At 40.8% G+C, this 23,055-nt stretch overlaps 1 protein-coding gene across 2 annotated transcripts; it reads left to right on the top strand.

Annotated features, from left to right (window-relative positions):
- Positions 1-376: 376 nt before the first annotated feature.
- lcorl (ligand dependent nuclear receptor corepressor-like) lies at positions 377-22,900 on the top strand. 2 transcript variants are annotated; one of them, XM_040024283.1, is made up of 8 exons: positions 382-581; positions 1,885-1,947; positions 7,580-7,668; positions 7,808-7,934; positions 8,411-8,632; positions 8,754-8,832; positions 15,236-19,944; positions 20,043-22,900. In XM_040024283.1, exons 1-8 carry the CDS (start codon positions 491-493, stop codon positions 20,048-20,050), a joined length of 5,388 nt encoding a protein of 1,795 aa, XP_039880217.1. In that variant the 5' UTR covers positions 382-490; the 3' UTR covers positions 20,051-22,900. The 2 variants fall into 2 exon arrangements, with proteins under 2 accessions (XP_039880218.1, XP_039880217.1); XM_040024284.1 differs by lacking the exons at positions 15,236-19,944; positions 20,043-22,900 and adding an exon at positions 9,718-14,646 and having other exon boundaries at positions 377-581.
- Positions 22,901-23,055: the final 155 nt, after the last annotated feature.

Here is a 23,055-nt window from a genome sequence, read left to right as displayed (position 1 = left end):
CTTGATTCATTGTACTGGGAAGTTGTTGGTTTCCTATGCTTTCTGCAAAATACTCAAGAAGAAAGGAAGCAAACTCTTCAGAAAATGTTGAGAAGGGTCTGGCTGCAGCCGCTCTGGAGCGCCTTATTTTGTGACCTCCAAAGTAGGCTGCATGGATACAGTGGAAACCTTGGATCGTAAAGGGTTGGGACAGAGTCTTTCATATATAAATTTGCCGTTAGTAATTTCATAATTCTAGGAATCATCTGCTTACACTGATCATGTTGGTAATTTGTTTGCGTTACAACAACGGTCATTTTTAAATTTTGTTTTTTTTAATCGTGCTCCAGGAAATGTTGGCAAAGAGAGGAAGTGAGGTAAGGTTCGCGCATGCGTGGTACGGATTGGGTTTCAGGTACGGATCGGGTAGCGGCGACAAATGCACCGCAGCGGTTACAATACACAGCGGCTGTAACGCAAACAGGGGAGAAAGAGGGGCAGAGGACGAAGAATGACGACGCTGCAGTGTAGATGCATGGCAGAAAAGAAGTTGTTTCGGCGGGAACTTGATTCTTGGCGTTACAAATTGATACACTGCGTCGGTATGGTTCATATGCAGTTTAGTATTTTGTAAAAAATAAAACATGTAGTGAATGGTTTTGTCCGGCAACAGAGGGATCGCTACCCGAGCTGTGTTGGTTCCTAGCTAACTAGCAGCTACTGATGTGGCTGCTTTTAGTGTTCAGTTAAGCCAAGACAGCTGGTTAGCTAGCTCCTTTTGTCTGCGCTTGCTAGCCCTTCGCCGGCGTTAGCGCTTTCTTAGGTCGTTTCATTTCTGTCTTAAATTGGATTGTAACCAATAAGATATAATGCATATGCCCAACTAAGATATGTAATTTTATCTATCGGTGTACCATAACACCATCAGTTATATTAGTAACAAACAGTTATAATTGTTTATTGTTCGATGGCTATGCTATAGCAGTGCTTAGCTAAAAGCTGTTGTTATTTCGGGAGGATGTTGTTGTTACGTTAAGTAAGCTAATGTCAGTGCAATGCCAGGAAAGCATTCATTTCAGTGGTGTCCAGTAACGGTTTTTCTCGGGCTCTCTTCTAATTTGAACGCAGTTTTTAATGCTACAGTAGCTGGTGATGTTAGCATAAAGCTGGCGCACCTATTCGTAAGTCAGTTTCCTACTGTGTATAACGTCTAAACAAGGGGTGTCAAACTCGTTTTAGCTAATGAGCCATATACGGTCCAGTCCGGTCTCAAGTCGGCCGGATTTATAAGACCACTGTACATTTGGTCACAAAAAAACTCGATCTTTTTTTAATTATTTTTTTTTAACAAAGCAAAAAACTGACATCACCCAAAATATAGAAGACTCCCTTAAAATTTTGTCAGACATCAAATTATTTTGGTCATTTAGCAAATATGATGATTGATGTAGTTTCAGCATTTCTCGATGTTCTTTGCATCGTCTGGTATTGTATGTATCACAGTTAAAAAGGCACAAAATAAACCTTTACATTTGTTTTTGTGATTTAAAGAAATTGCCTGTATCTACAGTTACATTTTAATTCCTGTGAAATAATGCTGTTAACACCACACCAGGAAATTTTAAATAGGAGTAATAACAACTTCACGGTAATATTCACACTGCATGTTTGACACCTCTGATCTACACTGTTGTGACGTGACAATGGCATCCTACATGTAATGATGTATGTGTGTTTTTCAAGGTTTATAAAGAGTTCATTGTAAACATCTAAATTGTTCTGTCTTCCTGAAAATGACAACATAGTAAACAGTTTTGAGAGCAGATTTTTCCCAGATCTTGGAGCCCTAAACCATGCACTTGTTCGTATCAGCACTGATGGATTGCTCCCATTTTTGTCTTGCAGGGTTTGAAAGCATTCTGGAGGGAATTTATGGCCCGCTGCCGAGAGACCTCAATTTATTTCATGGTGGGTTGTTGGTTGTATATGCTCTTTACCATTGGCTTGTGACTATAAGAGGACTGTACATTTATTTTCAGCATAAGCGATGATATTGCCAAACAAACAAATCATTATTCTCGCCATGCCTTTTGTCTTCCCAACGCTGTCCCATATCTATTCTTATAATATCAGACCTCAAACATGTGTCACCAATATTAAGGCTTTTAAACCAAAAAAGATTAGCATTTGTTGTGGCATTTACTTAGCTATTGATTGGTATTCATTACGTTATTTAAGTAGTTGAATCAGAAACTACGTATTCAGTATGATTCATACTTGTACTTCCCATTTGACTGTAATTGTAACCGTATATTGTTTTTAAGTAGGACTCAAAAATGGCAAAAACGATTGTTTTCCTGCTCATTTAAAAGCAGTCCACTTCCTCTTTAACTCGTAATTTTACATATATATGCTCTATGCTTCCTCGAGAGAAAGCACAGCAGATTGCATTATTAGATTATTTAACAACCATTGTTAACAAATTATGATACAGTTTCACTGATCCTAGAGGCAAGTCTAAATATTTTCTGGTATTCTAATTTCAATATTTTGTTAGACCTAAAGCTGTGGTAGGAGTAATCAGGGACTAGATTTTCAAAAGCCTAAAACTGAGCCCTGAGGAGATAGAGTCCATTTCTGTGTCAGATGACTGTACAGTATGCTGAAAAGTATAGTCTCCAGAGCTGCCAAAACCATGTTGAGTAAACTGTAATGTATCAGCTGAAATTTAATCTTCTTTGCCTTTGCCATGTGTTTATGTGTGACCCATTTCTCACCTGCTAAAATTCTGCAGTCACATAACAACCTCAGCGTCACAAAAGCCCCCACGCCCTGGAAACTTCCGTCACTCTTTACAGTGTGCTCCAAGGCACCACCAGTATGTCAGCCTCACAAGAACAAAGGTCTTCACAAAATATTTGCAGTATATAAAGCAAGCAGTTACACCATAAAACATACCCATGGTGCCACTACCCTTTGTACTTATATCAGGAAGGAGCACAATATCGAACCTGGAAGTCAAATAAATCTAACCTAAAACACCAGAATTTGGTAGATCCCTGAAAAAACTAAAGAAAGTCTTACCGGTACTTTCTGTCTCTCTGATGCCTTTATTAGCTTCGATCATGCCTTCACATCCCTCTAGCACTCTGTGGACACCAGCAGCCAAAACATACAGCTTGCTTGACACTGTCTGGGATCTCATTGAAGTCTGCAGTGTCATCTGGAGTTTGAGTTAGGCTACACTGGAACCTAGTCAGATGACGTGATGGACTCCTGGCAGGGTGGATGATTTGTTCAGTGAGGCATTCATTTAAGACAAGATCAGGGTGGGAAAAAAATCTATCTTAAATGAATGATAAGACAGCGCAACACCACTGTGCAACATTTTTTTTTACTGCCACCCTTAATAATTTATTTTCCACACTATAAGGCATGCTTAAAATCCTTTAATTTTCTCAAAAATCCACAGTGTGCCTTAAGTATTAATTCCAGTTGTGCTTACTGACCTTGAACCAATTTTACGTGGTACACAGCGCTCAAAAATCTGACAAAAAATCTTTTAGTACAACTTTAGCTACGAAGTCGCACCGCTTGATGTATTGTCGGAGGATTACGGGTACCGTAGTCAAGGGCCTCGCGGAATAATCTGGGTCCAAAGCTGCGTCTGCTTCAGATCTCAAAGTCAAACGAACACTGCGGCATCACTGAGAGTTACAAACTGTCTAAATTCTTTCATCTTTAATAAAATGAGCAGCGTTGCTGCTTTACCAGGTGTAACAATTAAGTTTAACATCCAGGTATCCATGAAAACAGAATTTCTTAAATTTAACGGAGTTAGAAGTTAGCAGGAAGTTAGCTCGCTAGTTTCCACCTAAACATGGTATACCACGTTTTGAGTGAGTGATTTGTGAAAAATATAAACATACAGCTCTGCTATCACTTCCAACATAAATGAAGACAGAAAAGTAAACAGCAGTGACTTTTGTAGGGTTACTGAAGTTGGACTAGCTGGTATATAATGCTGTGCTATGTGATCGCTAGCAACATAGCTATGTTAGCATAACATAAACAGTGAAGCTGGAGGATAAATGCTAATGCTTGTTTCGCTTAATGCGCCTTATGGTCCAAAAAAATACGGTACTAACAATATGAAATTAAAATATACTTAATTCATATAAATTGTGTCTTCAAAGTACCAAAATATCCTTTACACTTTAATTCATAGTATTTTAGGCATCGGTCTAAAATTATTCTGGAAAACTGATATTACATGTACCTTTAAGAAAATCATAGCAAGGCTTTCCATGATATGAAGTAACATTTTAGCTCAAAAAGTCAAATGCAGTGGCAGCTGATGCCGCTGTTTAAATACAAGGGTGCAGCACACTATTGGCAACAGTAAAATTACTGGCAACTGTAGGCATTTACATTTAATGCAGCATCATATCTAAAGTCAGATTTTAATCACTTCTTCAATCAGTGATGTATTCATGTAATATACACTTGGATTAGAGCAAGATGGTTACTTGAAATGTATCCAAAACAATTTGGGGTAATGGGTCATATGCAGATAATATAAAATATATAATTTATAGGACATTTTATTCTGTTATACATTTACAGCTCAATGTATAAGGTTGGAAAATTATATTTTCAGTATTCTTTTTAATGCTATGTCATCTAATCAGACAAGAGGTGAGTTGTGCATATACCATGATGAGGCATCATGTGTCTGTCTGCCAGAGGTGGGTAGAGTATCCAAAAATTTTACTCAAGTAAGAGTAGCATTACTTTAAAATATTATTACTCAAGTAAAAGTGAAAAGTAGTCGTCAAAAAAGTTACTCAAGTAAGAGTAAAAAAGTACTTGGTGAAAAGACTACTCAAGTAGTGAGTAACTGTTTGAAATGTCCGATTTATTTTATAAATGTTATCAGACAAACAAAAATAAATAAATATACAAATTTTAGTATTTTCAAAAGGAATATATGTAAAAACATCAACAAAATAAGGCACAACAATTCTGATTTCAGTTTTTCACAACATAAAGCTTTTTTCACCAATGCCTACAGTAAATAATATATAAACAGTGCAAACAATTTCCAGTGACAAGATATGCTGTGAACTTTATATTCATTTTTGCTCCAAATGGCACAGCAGCCTCAGAGAAAACATTAGAACGAGGCATCTTCAACATATGTACATACAAGGCAGCTCAGTTTACCATAAGTTGTATGGGTGTGCATTTTCTGGATATTTAGCAAAAATGTGCCATTTCTTCACTCAGTGAAGTGATGGTTAAGCTTCAGCAGCAGTTTGCTCTCAAGGTTCTTTCTGTGAAGTTGTAACTGTTAAGCAATGAACAGGAGTCCTGCATGACTGAGAAGTCCTTCACAAGCTACAGATGCAGGAAGAGCTGTATTGATTTTGATTGACAGCTTCTTAATGTGAGGAAAGCCATGCAATAGATCCACACCTCCAGTGAATGGACATGAAAGGTACCTCTCCAGCTCCCCTGCTTCTGGCTTTCCTGACCCCATGGAGCCATCATCTTCGTCGGTTAGGCCGCTGTTTGTACTGGCATCATCCAGCTCTGTGTCTAGGTGATGTCTGATGAAGTTGAGACCTGTATGATGTATGGTTTTCAAAAGAATTAGCTCTGGTCATTATAGTGCTGTATACACTGCCAAGCTGCGGGTGTTTGGCAAGAAAATTTGATCACACTGGAGATGTTTTTTACTAACTCTTGTTGAAAAACAAAATCTTGTCATTCATATCCCGCACAAACAGTTTGCAATGAATTCCAGATTAAGTTTAAAATAAGAACGCGTGCAAGGCTAAGAAGTGCTAGCCATTAGATCCTCCTGTTTGGCTGTTACTCTGGGAAAGACGAGAAAGACAGTGATGGAAGCCGTGACTGGAGCTACGATGTAGCCTCTAATCTCTCCATGGCTGTCTTGAGAAGGCAAACACCTCAGTCTGGCTGCAAAAAGATAAAACACGCCCCTTCCAACCACAGGGGAGGGAGACGGATGAAGCTAGCCTCCAAAAGCTGGGCATACACTGTGCAATTTTTTTGGCCCATTTTGAGCCGATTTTTCCGTCGCGCAGCCGTCTTGGGGATCGGCCCGAGTTTCGCCTTAACCGTGTGTTGTGCATCGTGTAGTATACATGGGGTAACGAAAAGCGATTAAGACCTCACGACCAGCTCCCAATCATCAATCGTATGGTCGCAAGAACATCAAACCTGTTTGAAATCCTGTTGCCCCTCAACGCACCCTCTCAAACTGCGCATGCAAAAACACAGAAATGAAAGTGAAAAGGCGGAGCAGCGTTTGATATGGACACAAGAGATGGAGGCACAACTTGTAGAACTGTGGCAAGCTCATCCGAGTACGTAAGCGTAGAGCTGCCACCCAGGCAAAAGAAAAATAGAGCTATATCACGTTATAACGTGAAAAGTTTATTGTTCTAACAATATACCTTTCACGTTTGAACAATATAATATCACGTTATTACAGTATACATAATTATCATGTTCATACAATATAATTATCACGTTCGTTTAATATAATATTTATATATATTGTTTTGCTTTTAAGCAAAACATTCTTTGTATATGAGGCCAAGGGTGTTCATCCTCTTCAGCTCTAGCGTAGACAGTTGGCTCTGCCATGTTTTCATGTGTTTCTTCTTTCCGTGTGTCCGCTACTTTGAAACGCTTGGGCCGCTCTGCCCGCCACAGTTTCAAACTGGTCATGTGACTGCATGGCCACATCTGATTGGTAAAAAAGTTACCGGAAACTCCACTGGCGGCATGTTATCTAATGTGTTAAACTAAGTATTTTTTTAAAAAGTAACGAGTCGAATTTTGCAAATGTAGTGGAGTAAAAGTACCGTTTCTTCTTCACAAATGTACTCAAGTAAAAGTAAAAAGTATTGTGCAAAAAAGGTACTTTAAAAGTACTTTTTTTTTTTCAAAAACTTACTCAAGTAAATGTAACGGAGTAAATGTAACTCGTTACTACCCACCTCTGCTGTCCGCATTCACACGATTCACTACACCTTCTACAGTATTAGTTGGAATTAAATCAAACTGATTGTCGGCTTCACACAGTTTGTGTTCAGGGTCACATTTGTCATTTTACAGGCACTGATCTGCAATGGATGAGCTACTGCAACAAACGTTCTGGTTGAGAGTAGCTGTAAAAGCAGTTCTTGTTCAGTGTATTTTGTCGCCTTAAAAAAGGGGGGTGTTAAACAGTTATGTAGAGTTCATTGAGGCAGGAGTGACGGTCACTTTAACTGGTTATAAAAAGGACAAGCATGATAAACTGTTAATCAAAACCATTCTATTGAAATCAACATTAGCAGCTAATTGATTTTTAGATGCCACTTATGAAAAACTCTAGTCATTCTTCCGTGTGTATTGTCTATATATGATAGCGTGGCTCATAATGAGATTAGTATTGTGTCAGCAGCATTTGAAGTGGCTGGTATAAGGAAACAGAATAGAAACCCCTGCTGCCTGTTATCAGTTTTGGTTTGATCCATCAGCAGTACTGTAATACATGGTTATGCGATATTGTGTCTTTCAGACTGTGAACCGGAAGAGGTAGATGACTGGTCTCCAGAATCAAACTGCTCTCCGTGCTCTTTCTGCAACGTGCTCCTGGACAAATCTAGTGTAAGGACTTTAGTTTTGATAAGCCTCAGAGAGGTTGTCTTTCTTTTCTCTGCACCCTGGAGTAAAAAATAATTCTAAATAAGTAATCACCTTTCTGTCTCTGTATCTTCTTCTTTTTCCTCTTTATCATCCTCTCTAGGATCAAGCACCTGCAGCCACGTCGCCCCTCTCCTCCCCTTCTGATTACTCACCTTGTCAGGCCCCAACCATCTCTGAGAGCACCCAATCAGCACACAAGTTCCTCCAAGCTGTGTTCCACAAGAAAGGTGAGTCAGGTGGATTTGGACAACCTCGTTGTTATGTAGAACTGTTTATATACTAAGAACTCCTATACTGAAAACAGCTGCCAAAGTTGACATAAATATTAATGTGGGGAATAACCGGAGAGGAGTATCTCACAGTTCCTGTCTACTGATGTACACAATGAACTGAATTACATTATTGACCTAATACAAATTGCGGTTACTGTGGTGTAATTGGCATGTCAAATCTCTGCTGTTCATGACCCACTAAGTGTTCCCAAAGATTTAGGATGCTTTTGAGATGCTTGTTTCTAGTGTGGTAACATCAGAAGACATTTTTTGTTACAGTGGATTTAATTTCAATATCTCATTAAAAACGCTGTTTAAACACGGTTTTCTAGATCAGTTTTTCAGATCAGTTTTCTAGTCCTTTAAATAATGCATGTTAAAATTGAAACCAGTGATTTTTAATTGTATTTTTTTCTTTCTCCTCCTGTTAGATGTGCACCTGAGCAGTGATTCCAACATACCTCAGATTGCTCAGGAGCTGATGAAGAAGATGATAACCACATTTGCTAAGGAGTATGCATCCAAGTGCCTGCTCCACACCAATACAAATGGTGTCACAAGGACCTCATCACCCTTGTCTGACGCGTCCGAAGCATCTGACGCCCCTCTGGACCTCACAGTGAACCGAACTCAGGAGGAGAACACGATCGAAGGTAGAGAACGCATTTAGTGCACGCATATAAAATTAAATGTTACGTCTGACTGTAACATGGGCATCCTCCTGAAGGAACCAAACAACTGGCACTCAGACTCTGACCACTTGTCTTGTAACAGATGGTGTGCTGGACCTCTCCAACCGGAACTCTGCCTGCTCAACAACTTCGTCATCATCAGAGAATCACAGGGGATCAGGGTAAGTTTTTGTAGTTCTCTGACTGCATTTTAATGTGTCTGGCCTGGCCTATTGACTTATCCCTACTCTTAGTTAAATCTGGGACTTCTTCACAATAACAAGAATTCCGTTTACATAACTATGGCCCATATCCTATGACTAGAAAAATCACTTTGGTTTGCAGGAAATCCACATTTCTGAGTGTGGTACAACAACAGCTATATAGCATGGCAAAGATTAAGAGGTTAGCATGAGCACTGTGTTTATTACTGTCATGCTCACTCCTCAGCTAAATAGCACCTCTTCAGCCTGAAATACACACATTCCTGTTTCAGCAGTGCTTTGGTTCAAGTAATTGTAATAAATTGTGAGGAGCTAGCTTGTGTTTGGTGTTGTGGTTCTATGGGGTTTACTCTTTTATCTCTTGAGCGGTAACGTCACAGCAATGGCCGTATTATAACATTTGCCAGCAGCTCAGGATTGTATAATGAGGAGAGCATTTCAGTACTTCACAACCATTTTACGTCCGTTTTTACTAATACAATTAATGATGAGTTTGATTATCCAATCTTCAAGCATGTAGGACTTTCACTGGATATCCCAAAACTACAGGGGTTTTATGTGAGCACCAAAGTAACCCCAGCCATTCACAGACTGTCCCACCTGGACGTGAAGAGGCTTTGCTGCTGTGTGTGAGAGACACACAGCAGCAGTGTGCGTGCGTGTGAGGGCCCACAAACAGACTGAGAACATACAGACATGAAACTAACAGTCGCAGTGATGTTACCAACACAAGGCATAAAGGAGTGGACCCCTCGCTCTGCACCCCCTTGTCCCCTATGCCACAAATCAAACCACCTCCATCACCTCCATCCTGACCCTGCTGTTTGGTCCTCACATCCCTAGGAGGCAGTGCAGGCAGAAGGAATACACTGAGAGGAGCTGGGAGCTGTCTGAGGGATTGCTGTCCAAGGCCTTGAAGGATATACGATCAGGGAGGCTGCAGGAGCAGCGGGCCGCGTTGCTTTATGGAATACCCCTTCAAACCCTGAGACAGGGTCTGGATGGCTGGGCTGAAGGGAGGCTGGGAGTGCTGCATCAGCTTATACCAGGAAGCAGAGATATCAGGGATGAAGTGACATCATGCAATGTGATGTCAACAATGCTGGGTGGCGAAGCACGCCTTGTTTTGCAGAAAGTGGCAGCATGGGCAGAGCGAGCAGAAATTGGAGGTGCTGTCGAGGAGCATGGAGACTTCAGTTTCCCTTCATCTGTTCTTGCCTTTTATCAGCCGGGTAGTTTACAGAAGACCCTCCCTCACTGTTTTCCCCAGCTCAGGGATGCTCTCCAGCCCCCTCCAAGCCCCACCCCCAGTCTGGAGCCACCCACACCCCTGCGTATTCCTCAGGTTCGTTGTGCGTCTGACCACAAAAGGTCAGTGTCAGCTGAGAATTGCAGCATAGCTGAAAACCTACATCAACGTACCTCATCAAGCGAAGGTACTGCCAGTTCATCAACAGCAGCTGCCAGACCTTCATCTCTCTTCAAACTCAGACCTCCACTCTTGGCACAAGGATGTCCAGGCAGTGCCAGCCAGTCACCTCATCGCCTGGGACCACGTGGATCCTCACTGGATGAGTCAGAAGATGGGGCAGGTTGCCGGGATAAAGACAAGCAACCTAGAAAGAAGCGTGGGAGGTACCGCCAGTATGACCACGAACTGATGGAGGAGGCCATCACCATGGTGATGGCTGGTCGCATGAGTGTGTCTAAAGCCCAGGGGGTTTATGGGGTGCCCCATAGCACACTAGAATACAAAGTGAAAGAGCGTACTGGAACACTGAAGAACCCACCTAAGAAGAAATCTGCCAACTTCTGTTTGTCCAGTCCTCACTCGTCTGGTTCTGGTAGCACGACCAGTTCCACTAACTCAGGGAGTCTTGCCTCAGCTGCTGACGCAAAGAGGTTCTAGACCACAAACGCCTCAAAAACACCTCAACACTTGAACACATCACCTCCTACAAGATAAATGTTTTCTGGAGACACTTGTTAAAACACAACACATGCCTTTACAAACTACACGGATATTAATATTCAGGTCTTTTAACTCTATGTCTGTGATGTGATAGTCATACTTAAAGCTGTATTTCTCCTGCTTCGTTCTGAGTCCTTTGGTTAAAGCAGCCATAAACAGTACTGCTTTATTCAGGTAGAAGTCCTGCTCATCTTGATCTAGACGAATGATTTAGATCGTTTACTTTGTTTATGGATAGACCAACGTGGTAAATGAATTCGGATCAGAGCCTGCGGTACTGAACCTCTTAATTCACCATCTCCTTTCGTTTCACTGTACTATTGTCAGAATACTGTTTTTTTTCTATTTTTTGTTTGTTTGTTTTTTCCGTTTGGGACTGCTGTGGAGTTTCGTGGCTTGGTTATTAAGATACCAGTATGTGATTACATCTAATTAAATCATCGATAAGTTAATGTTCAACAAAATGTAACGTATTCATAGTTTAACATTAGATCACTTAGTAATTTTTACTACCACGATTGATCAACAGAATTAAAAACAAAGGCTTTTTTAAAACGAGAATCTGTTGGTGATATAGAATAAAATTAATGCATCGTTATTTTACCTTCAGGGTAGTTGTACTGTGTTGTACATCCTTTTCTCAAGGAGGAAAAACAAACAATGATGGCTGCCCAAAAAGATTGCTCAAGACTCAAGTATGAGAAACACAGTTGCAGACCTTTTAAGGCTGAAAAATAAAGTGTGACTGTCATATTTGTTAGCTGTTAGGTTATTAGGTTATTCAGGTTTAATTCAATTCTTAAAGCTCCTTGGTAATGGAGCATTGATGATTGTGATTTGCAGCTTTCTATCTCTCTTAGGTATGTATACCTAGGCTTTTCAAGTGACTTAGAGCCATTAAAACTATTTAAAAACTCATTTCTATTGTTAGAGACCTCTACAAACAGGGAGCTTGTACAGTATATATGCTGTGGTGGCTACATCTTGATTATGAGTTTTTGTACAAGAGATTAGCTTAAAAAAGCCATTTTGTGTCCAGATATTTCCTTTCATTCTCTACAAGCTAATCTAAACACTGTATTGAGTGTAGTTGGAATGCAAACGTGCAGCATGTTTTAAATGTGCACTGATAAGCTTGGGAACTGTATATTATTGTGTATTTGTACCGTTTGTGAAAGATGTTCTTTTATTATCACAGATATTTACTAATTCTGCTACTGTAGCTGTATTACTGCAAACCTCATACCATGACCGCTGCTTAACTTTTACGGGACTGTTTTCCTGGCACATGGATGCGTAGCTACAACGAAAACTCATTTCAGTTAACGTTTTAACAGTAATACCGTTAAGCCTAATATTAATATTTGTTTTATGGGTAGTCTTAATGTTATAGATGGTCGACTGTGTCAGCTACTGGAGGTTTCGGTAGTATAGGTTTTTAGTGAAATGTTTAAACGGCGACCACGCGGCTATTCAGTGTCAGGCTTTTAAGGCTTCTTTGTCTGTGTCTGTAAAAATGCTAAAAGTTTCGTCTACACTCATGTCTGCCTCTAGAATGGGCTTTTCTCCATTAACAGTGCTACTACCAAAGCAGCATTTCAGGGTTACCCACACAAAGCTGCTTTACTTTTGATTTGCTGCAATGTCAGCCTGCCCCCCCCCCCCCCCCCCCTTCTCTCTCTCTCTCACCGTCTTTAACCTGTTGCCACATATACCTCTGAACATTCTCTGCCTATAGCCCAGTGTTAGGTTTCAAATCAAGCTTAAAATCTGTATGAGTTCTTTATCTCTCAAGAAACGGCGAACTGTAAATTCACTGCTATCAACAACACTTAAACTTTAAAAAAAAAAACTAGCCATGTGGTGTGTAAAATCTTCTCCTTTTTTTCCCTTTAAGGTTGAAATTCTGTCTTGCGGCATTTACAGATTTTTTTTTTTGATTTTTTTTTTGTTATTAATGTCGGTTTTTAAAAGTTCTTCAGTCACAAAATTGTGGCATTTCAACCTTTTGTAATTCCTCCAGCTGTGCAAATGTTGTCTCCACTTCTGAATGTCTGCTCTTATTGCGGTACATGGTGCCGGTATCTATGGCGACAGCTCAGCACAGCATGTCTCTATTTTGGGAGTTATCTACTATTTATATCAAAATGACTCCGAACACGCCCTGAGAAATTGAAAAAGGACATCATTGTATTTGTTTAATTGCAGCTAATTCTGGGAACACACTTGGGCTTTGAGATTAGGGCTTTTTAATTTTTGATTGAACTGCTGGCAAATCTTTGAGGCAACGTAATTCTGCTATTTATGCATAAATCAATTATTGCACTATGATTTATAAAACAAAATTGTTTTTTGTAGAAACTTGTTTTGTGTTGTTATGGCATATTTATTTATTGATTGCGCTTCAGAACTGTGATTTATTTTTTTATTTTTTAAAATATTGTGGTAGTTCTTGATTTGTAACGGGGCACTTTGATGCATTGTGAAATGTGTATTGCTACAATTGCATGAATGCTTTTAAATGTTAGCTCATATAATTTATTTAGTCCAGAAATTATACTGCTGACTATTGTGATTGTTTAGTGATTTTGTTACTATTAAATTATTTTAATGATTTTAAAGAATAATTTGTCATAACAAACTCAACAATATAGCCTCTGTAACACCTAAAGTACTTGGAAAGTTTCCACTGCAGAAACTAGGCGGAGATGGACAGGTGGTTTTGCAACATATACACCTTTGTATATGTTCCAGTTGTAGGACTAATTTGTGAGGGTAGATATTCCTGCCCAGAAAAGCTTCAAGTGGGGCTCAATGCTGTTAGGTTAAATGTTGAATAAGCACTATTTTTGAAAATTAGCAACCTGTCAAACAAGACAAAGAACATGAAATTGCTGTAAACTGCTGATGTATGAAACAGCAATGGCTGTTCGAGACCCACCACCACCGCTTTTAAATTAAACACAACAATACAGCAAACTGCCCAGTAGTTGGAAGAAATTATTTAACAAGTCGGTCAGAAAAGTTTAGCTTGAACCCCACCACCAAAGTTGCTGTTCTACCTCCTGAGCAAGGACTCTCTTGGAGGTACACCCCAGAATTGTAATTGTACCCTGGTTCCTTCAGTGAAATGTTCCTGCAGTGGAAACTTGACTCAACACTACAGAATGTAACACTTAAACCTGGCCTCTTGAAACCTGACATGGTTTGGCCGCAAACAGTACTTAAATTGCTGGAGAGAAAAAGTAAAAACTTGAAAATAGGTTGATATTAAATCAGTTACTTGATTCTATAATTAAATATCTTACTTCTTGGACCTGCTGGCTGTTATGAAAATTAGAGGGCTTTTTGAACTGTTGGTTTGTTGATGAAAGTGCTGTTGGTTTAAAAAAAAAAAAAAGTTAAGTTGAGCGTTTCTTCAATCATTCCTTCTGCTGTTAGCAGAATGTTATCATTTGCCTTCAGCAACTAATCAATAAAACAGTTCTTTAATCAATCGCCTGTTGTTATTTTTTTTTCTAGAATAATGGTTTGCTTTACAGTTATCAGAGAGTTGTACTGCAGATCAAAGGTTTTACAACTTTTTACAAGGGCTAGAATCCAGTAAATGGTAAAATGGTAAATGGCCTGTATTTGTATAGCGCTTTTCTAGTTCCTAAGGACCCCAAAGCGCTTTACACAACCTGTCATCCACCCATTCACATACACATTCACACAATGTAGAGCAATGCATCATGTCATTTCCTTCTGCAATACATCAACATTATAGTGGCACTCCAAAAATGAAAGTGCATTTGGGGGAAAAACTACACGGCAAACGCTGCTAAATAGGCTGCATTTACAATATCGTTTTCCTGGTGTAATAAACCACAAAAACATCTTGCACTACAAGCTACATTCCACTTCTTTTTTTCAAATGTTATTATTTAAGCTGAAAGTTTTGTACCATTCAGAGTTCATTTTATTTCATTATTGATGGCTAGCAAGTCTACTGCCAAAAAAATTTACTGTGTAACTTTTTTTCTTCTTCTTAAGCTTATTTCAAACATTGATTTCTGTAAGGATACATTACCATCATTTCATCACAATATGTTGCCTACATCTTAAGCTGCATATCACATTTTTACATTAACTCTAATAATGCGGGTGCAGTCTTGGAACCAGCACAAACTCCAGTCTCATCTATAAAATATATGGAAGTCAGAAATGACAAACTTTCAGGCAGTGCTGTTATGGAACAAATGCAACTTAAATGTGCTTGCTGCTGAAATTTTTAGTCTTCATTATTTTGTGTGCATGCTCTTTTTTTTTTTTTTTTTTTTTTTTCTCATTTGAAACTTTGTTTGTGAGTAAAACATTCTAACTCCAGTTTTTACCTTTTACCTCTAGCTCCCTGGTGCCATCTTTCACAGAAGACAAGGCAGGTCAGCAACAGCGAGGGACTAAGTTTGGTCAATGTTCCACATTGGATGATGTTCTGAGTTCTCTCTGCCCAGCTCACCAATCCTTAATCTACCAAATCCTCAAGTATGCTTGCCATGAAAAAGAGATGCTCAGGAACGAAAGGGACACTGTTTTATGTTCCAAGAAGCTGCATTGCACTTCGTGTCAGAGTCTTGTTGCAGCCTCTCCTGCATCGTGCCATTCGCCTTGCACACCCTCTTCTAATTTATGCTCGTCCTCTTCCATATGTTGTGAGAAACGCAGCTTCCAAATCAAGAAAACAACAGATGGAGAGATAGGAGATGGAGACCCTCCTTGTCCTGTTCTGAAGAGAGAGCAGAGTCCTTCTCCTCCCCCTCTTTCCCCAATCCCGTCAGATTTCGGTAAGAAATGTGATGAAAACCCACCCTCTCTGCTTCACCAAGAGGAGGATGTTGATCTCATGGTACAGAGTTTTGTAACTGCAAGCTACGAAGCCTCAGATGTCAACGCAACTAAAGAAGATGCTGAGAGTAAGATTGCTGAAAGAAGTCAGGCTGATAAGAATCCAAGTGGGACTTCACTGCAGGATGTCATGGATCGTTTTAGTGAGAAACTGGAGACAATAACACCTCTAGACAAGGACCCTACTCTGGTTTCTACGGCTATCTATGTTTCTGAAAAGGAGCAACCGTTATCTCCCTCAACCAGCCACAACCTGCCTTTTCGTGCTGATGCCCATGTCACTGAGATCATCACCACAGTGCTTCGCACAAGCAGTCCCAGTGATTACAGCTTGAGTGAGCTGTTTAGTCGCCAAGACAAAGAATCCAAGTCACCTGTTACTAGATCCCGTCATCGCCAGAATGTTGAAAAGCCTAAATGCACCCCTGAGATACAGAACAACAATGACCAACAAAGTTCAATGGACAAAAGTGTACAAAAACAGGTGAATACAGTGGCTACAAGCTCAGCTAAACAGTGTGTTTTGTCCTGCAAAGAAGGTGGTGAGGGTTGCAGTTCTACAAATGACAAAAGCCACAAGGGATCCCCATCAAGTGAAACCACTGAGGCTGAAAGATCAGGTAAAAGGAAAGCTTGTGCTATTAAAGGGAGAGTGTGTCATCTGCTTAACATTTCTGAGGGTGCAAGAAGATCAAGGAGAAATATAGTCCCTCCACCGCGGTTCTCCTCCTATGTCACAGAGCCCAGACGTATGTTCTTTGTTGCGTGTTTCTCTGAACCTATCTTCAATCAGAAAGCACAAAAGGACAAGGCTTCATCTAGCACCAATCATATGTCATCCAAAGATCCAGATGCTAAGGATGCCAACGTAGAATCCAGAAATGACGTTTCTTTGTCCTCACATGCGAACACAGGGAAGCTTGCCTTTCAGTCAGCAGAAAAAGGACATGAACTATCTCACATGGAAGTGAAAAGTCAAAGCCAGGTCACTCCACAGATTGTGACTGCGAAAGACCAAAGTCCTAAAAAACATCGCTCAGGCAAAGAGAACAATAGTAGTGACAGTGTTGTCCCTCTGTTAGGACGGTTACGATCAGCATCATCAAAAAGAGTACAGGACTCATCAAATATGGATGTCCCTATAAATTCTGATACCTGTCTTGAGAGTCTTAAAAATTCCCAAGTCCAGTACACTAGTCCAATTAAACTTATGTTTGTATCACCAGTAAAGGATAAAGAGGGAGTTAAATACAGTCTCAAATCAGCAGGCTCTGGTTCTGGCTCACAAACAGAACATTTTGATCCCTGTGAAGAGTCTTCATGGTCAGGGACACTTCAGAAGCACACAATCCAGAGCAAAAAGCCTGCAATATCACAAGTAAAATCAGTTGTCTCACCACTAAAATCTTCTGCCTCATGCACAAGGTCTTCTTGTTCCCCAACCAAGTCATCTTCTTCACCAGCTAAGTCTGGTTCCTCAACACTCCGGTCTGCTTCTTCACCTGCCAAATCTGGTTCCTCAACACCCAAGTCTCCTTCATCACCAGCCAAGTCTGTTTCCTCAACACGCAGGTCTGGTTCTTCAACACCCAAGTGTGATTTGTCACCTGCCAAATCTGGTTCCTCAACACCCAAGTCTCTTTATTCACCATACAAGTCTGATTCTTCAGTATCGAAGTCCTCTTCCTCACCAAGAAAATCTGCTTCCTTAACACGCAGGTCTGCTAATTCACCATCCAAGTCTGGTTCTTCAACACCCAAGTGTGCTTTGTCACCCGCCAAATCTGGTTCCTCAACACCCAAGTACGGTTCTTCACCACGCAAGTCTCCTTCTTTGCCCAGGTCCCCTTCCTCATCACCTAAAGATGCTTCCAGAGGATCAGGTGAAGGTACTCCAACTAAGCGCGTAGCTGGAGCTGACAGCCAGGGATTATCAGGTAACTCGACTTCTTTTCATGAAACCACTCCACCAAAAAGGCGTCCTGGGCGTCCGAAGAAACTGGGACCACAGCTGGAGCAAAAAGCAAAAAGGCCAATTGGCCGACCCCGTAAGCAGAAGACTTTGGATTCCGAACCTAAAAATGGTAAAATGGTAAATGGTAAATGTCAGTTGGCACCTAATATTGAAGAGAATACAACTAAAAACCTCAAGATAACAGTCGTATATGGCCGTTCGAGGAGAAACAAACGATTGGTGTCAGAGGGCTTTGACCAGCTGCAAACAGAATTTCATGACGCTTGGCGAGCCGTAAGTCTGTTGCACAACTCTAAGACCAGCTCAGGTAGTATTAAAACAACCTCAGAGGAGTTGGATTTTGTCAGACCAGCGAAAAGGCCTGCTCCTCAATCTGGCAGTAACATCAAATGTCAAAAGCACGATGATTCTGTTCGCTCAAGGAAACCAGGTAGACCTGCAAAGGTTAAAATCTCTGGAATCTCAGTCACAGTGACCACAGTGTCACCTCGTCAACGTAAAATTCAAATCAATAAAGACAATAGGCAGTCTCCTGAAATGCTGGCTCCTAGGAAAGTACTTCTACAAGAGTTCATGTCTGCCAAAGAGCCCAGGACAATCAGTCATCAGTTAATGAGCAAAAGGGGTCAAAAAGAAGAAGGGAAAGAAACAGAGGATGGTAGTAAAGATGAACTCCCCAATCAGCCTGTAGTACGACACTCCAAGAGAGTGAGAAAGCCATCAATACACTTTTTGCATGCTGTTGCCACCTCTACATCATACAGCCGCAGCAATGCGCTGGTACGACGCTCTAAACAACTTCTTTTAAACAAGGCAAACAGTGAAAGGAGACAGGATGAGCAGCAAAGTAGTTTCGAAACTTCAGGTGAGAAGAGAAAGTCATGTGGACCACAGAAGAAGGGCGTTTCTCTAGACGTAAGCAGATTGGCAGGGGTATCTGTTGATTCGATCTTTAGGTCTAAAGAGACATTAAGGTGGTGGGCAGCATCAGCTGAGGAAAAGACAATGAACCAGGAGCTCGCCAGACGAATACGAGTCATCTCTGACACTTGGGTCTCAGACGCTGTGGACAACCAAGAAAAAGAATTGGCCCTCGATTCTAAACTAGGCACTAAAGACAGCAGTTTATTCGCCAAGAATTCAAATCATTCCTCTGTGGTCCGAACACTGTTTGACTGTTCGCCCAACAAACCAAGGTCCTGTAGCATGCAGCAGATCTGCTCCTGGTTTATGGAGACCACCGAGACACAATCTCTGGCCATTGTCAAGAAGGCAAGCTCCCGTAATCGTTACGAACTTATGCACTTCCCTCGTTCTGCTAATGCAAAAAGTGTTTGCCACAGTCCTCAGGCAGAGCGACTCCGCAAACACATCAAGAAGTTTGCCAAAATGGTGCCAAAAAGCCCTTTACAGCATCAGAAGGCTCAGAGACGGCTGAGGAAGAGAAACAAAGCAGCTGTGTCAACACACAGACGACAACTTTTTACTTTAAGCATTGCAAGCAAGCGCACTCGCCAAGTCCAGCCGTTGAGAGGCAAAGCATTTAGTATATATCAAGCCACTCTGGTTAGAGCAAGGACACGTTTTCTAACCCGGAAAGAAAGGGATAGGTGGCAAAATGGGGCTAGGGACAGGAGAAACATAAAAGCAGTATCATGTTGTAGAAATGAACGTATAGTAACTGGACTACAATCTAAACGTAAAGCATTATGCACATCCACAAACGATCGGCACTCTGTTGGTTTGGAAAACAGTTCTGCCGCCTCTTCGGTTAGCCAAACTCGGGAACTCGTGGATGTACACAAAGAGCAGAACCTCTGCTCCAAAGCCTGGGGTCCTGAAACGCTGAAAGAATGCCGGGTGTTTCTAAGGAAGATCAACTCTCCTGATAGCGAATCGGCTGAGGAAGAGTGGGACTCTTGTACTGTGACACTGGAAGGGTCACCTTCTGCATACCTCTTTGCAGAACAGGACAGGCAACTGGTAAGATTCGTTAAAGCTGTGAAAACTGAAAGAAAAAGGAGCATTAATAGGAGGACTGCCTCGAAAGAGTTGGCAGATTCTGCATCAAAATCAGTCCAGGAGCAGGAAGCAAAGCCAGCAGGGAGGCAGAAAAGAAAATTCAAGAGTCCCAGGGTTGCGTCTACTGAACCACCACAACCACCACCAGCGAAAATCTTGAGACAATCGCGAATGAGGGGCCTGACTGGGCCGAGATGGCGTGACTTTGTCCTTGGTAACTACTTTTCTTTCTTTTATTTGAATTGAAGGCATTGACTTTGCCCATGCAAAAGTTACCCAATAAACGTTTGTTCTTTTATCTTTTCCTGACAGAAAGCTAACTGAAGCATGAGGCCTCCTCTTCCTGGGAAAGGGACTGTGGTTTAACGTGGTGCCTTTGGACTTTGTGCTGACCACGTAGACTGGCCATCTCAGTATGGTTCAGTCTTACAATCAGCAGCTATGTAGCAGTCTAACTTAAAAGCTTGATGTTGCACTATTTTTATCCATGGATATGTATGTACATTTTGTCATCTTGCCTTTGTCTTTCTGAAGGTGTATAGTAGATCAATATAATAGTTACTTCAGAGTTTTAATGGAAAGAGTGCTTATACCGTGAACCCTGTCAGAGTGGTCATAGAGGAATGAAAGCTCGACTGCCATCTCCCTAAAAATGTACCTTTACTGATACTAAGACCAACACTTCTTCTCGGAAATGAGCCCTTACTGTATATCTTAACCTGACATTTATCATAATTTTTACTACTTTAAGCCACAATGCCAGCTCTAAAACCCCCACTTATTTTATTTATAGTGACTCGTACTTTGGCACTGTTTTGAATGTTTAATTTGTAATTTAATATTTGCTTTTGTATTTTAGGTTTGCTTAAAGTATATTGGAATTTGATTTGAAACTTTCTCTTAATCCGAGCCTTTTGTTTTCTCTACTGCTGTCGCAAACAAGTAGCCAAAACAGGCTTTTAATGAAGGAATCTGTCAGTTCACGTAACACCCAATCTTAACTCCAGTAGCTATCTGTGAAAAGGCCACAGCTGTAAGAGTGTGTCTTGAAATGCACTAATTGGCCTGTACTAAAACCAAATATTTGATGTCATGAGTTCTTTTTCAAGAGCATTTTCAGTTGTCAATTCCCCACAAAATGCAGAGGTGTCTGTGAAGTGACAAAGAAATGGCATTATGCAGTTGTAGAACATAGCTTCTGGTTAATTTCATGGTTTGTGGGATCTTTCTTGTTTTTATTCAGTTATCTTTCTAAGAACGTATTGTTTTCACCCAAAGCATATACTGTATGTTGCTGTCAGATCGACTTTTTGCACTATTGAGCCCCTTTCAGACGTGATATATGCACCGCTGGCTTTTCACTGGCTTTTCGTTAAAGTGCTGACATCCTGTCAGTCAGACGTAGGGTGCTTTTACATTAATGTTTCTCACAATTTACTCTTATTTAATCTGTGATTTTTTTATTTTATTTTATTTTATTTGCGCTTGTTGTTCACAAATATTTAGCCAGTGACCTCCCAACTTTGAATGACTAGAATTTTTAGGTTTTATTCAGTATGATGTGAAACCGACGACTGGGACCACAAAATCATCTGAAAAACTGAGCTGTGAAGAGGGTGTGGGCGTTTGTCTCATAGATTTAGGCACGATCCTAGAGACAGGTTGGCAACCACCAGTTACTGGGGAAAAATGAGTTTTCCCTGACCGGCTGTTTAACTATTAATTTCTGCTGTTGTCACTATGAACAGGGTATTTTTCTTAAGCGTGTGCGTTGCACGTATAAGTAGCTGCAGACACCACTGACGAGTAGCATTTCCTGTTACTTTCTGCACATGTTGTTTGTAAACTGCAGCATCTCAGCGGGCAAGTCTATGCCATCACTGCAAATTGGCAGGCATGCAGATGTCTTGCACACCATCTGCTGATGCAATTTACATCACTCAGACTTGCCGATGTGGGAAGTGTAACGCACCCATTACTGCATATATCCTGCTGAGAGAGCTGTACCCTGCCTCTCCTGCACAGGCTCAGTGAGATGTTTGCTGTTGTTTCGAAACAGAGTTGGCGAGATAAAATCTCATTGTGTACCTGGTATTTCTGTTCAGGTCTTTCACTTGAGAGCTCAACAACTCGCAGGTCCACGCGATACGGTCGCTGTCCTAATCTCGCAAGTTCCTTTTAGGTTGCAATGCGACGCATGCAGTGTAGAAGTTGATACACTAATGTTGCAAGTTCAACATTAGTAAAAGCTTTGCCGTCGTGGCTTTCACAGAAGAGTGACCGGGGTCTTCCTTCGCACATGAAACCTACGTGTTTTCATGCTGTCAGATCAAAGGAGAAGAGTGCACGTCTGAAAGGGGCTCTATATTTGAGATTAATCCCACTACGCAGATTCCTCCTCCCATATTTTGCACATCCCATCTCCCACTACCACTCCCCCCCCCCCTTACTGTAAAACTAGAATCTGTTTGGTGCAATACAAATCCAGATGATTTATCAGTATGTAGTAATTATTTTATTGCTGACAGACGAATGGATGTACATGAGTACCAGTGTCCTGGGATGTTACTTCAGTTGTTTCCATAGCCATGTAATGTGATCTTAAAGGATTCTGCTATACAAACTATGTTTGCCCACCTGCGTTGGTCTCATCAGAGAAACAAAATTATAAGAATTTTTTTTTTTTCCTCTTACACGTAATAGCATTATTTACTTTTTAAATGTTGAGTTGTCACTGTTTCCCTGGATTTTCTGTTATTTTCTTAAGTTGCAGCAAGGGACGCCTACCTCCACAGGAGCTCAGCTAGGACTAGGCCTGAGAGTTGATGGGGTAACACTAATCTTGGATCAATGTCATTGTTTTTCTGCCATCTGTTCAGAGACGGGCAGATCCAAGGTGTCCAGCTGTAGGTCAAAAACTTCACCCTTTAGGGTGTGTTGTACCCGACTACCGTTGTATGCATGTCACTATGGTTGCCGTTTCAACATAAAGGAGGTGGGCAAGTCTCTGTCATTTGATAAATAACCATCAGCCCTTTGTTTGTTGAAGAACCTGGTGCTATACATCTGTTGTATATTTTCTTTATCATGTGTTTTTATACTGTCCAATACAGATGCAACAAACAGGTGTCTGTGACTGAACCAATAAAGAGTCTTTTGAGATAACCAGAGAGAGGTGTGAGTTATTCATTCATTTGTTGCTGTGGAGCCAGCATGTTCTTCCTGTCTTGCATAAGCATTGTCCCACAGGCATGTAGGGCTGGTTAATTAATGACTCTAAATCTGCCACAGGTGACCTATTCAGAGTGTACCCTGCCTCTCACTT

Source organism: Simochromis diagramma, unplaced genomic scaffold, assembly GCF_900408965.1.
Source record: "Simochromis diagramma unplaced genomic scaffold, fSimDia1.1 OVJJ01000302.1, whole genome shotgun sequence".
Lineage (NCBI taxonomy): Eukaryota > Metazoa > Chordata > Actinopteri > Cichliformes > Cichlidae > Simochromis > Simochromis diagramma.
The sequence above is the reverse complement of the archived record's forward strand: the minus strand, read 5'-3'. Positions and strand labels throughout refer to the sequence as shown.

What these genes read in the sequence shown, in the direction of transcription:
- lcorl (XM_040024283.1), top strand. Translation starts at nt 491, where the DNA reads ATGACGACGCTGCAGTGTAGATGCATGGCAGAAAAGAAGTTGTTTCGG. An exon ending in AGACCTCAATTTATTTCATG is followed by an intron (nt 1,948 to 7,579) that starts GTGGGTTGTTGG and finishes TGTGTCTTTCAG; the next exon opens with ACTGTGAACCGGAAGAGGTA. An exon ending in GAGAATCACAGGGGATCAGG is followed by an intron (nt 8,833 to 15,235) that starts GTAAGTTTTTGT and finishes TTTTACCTCTAG; the next exon opens with CTCCCTGGTGCCATCTTTCA.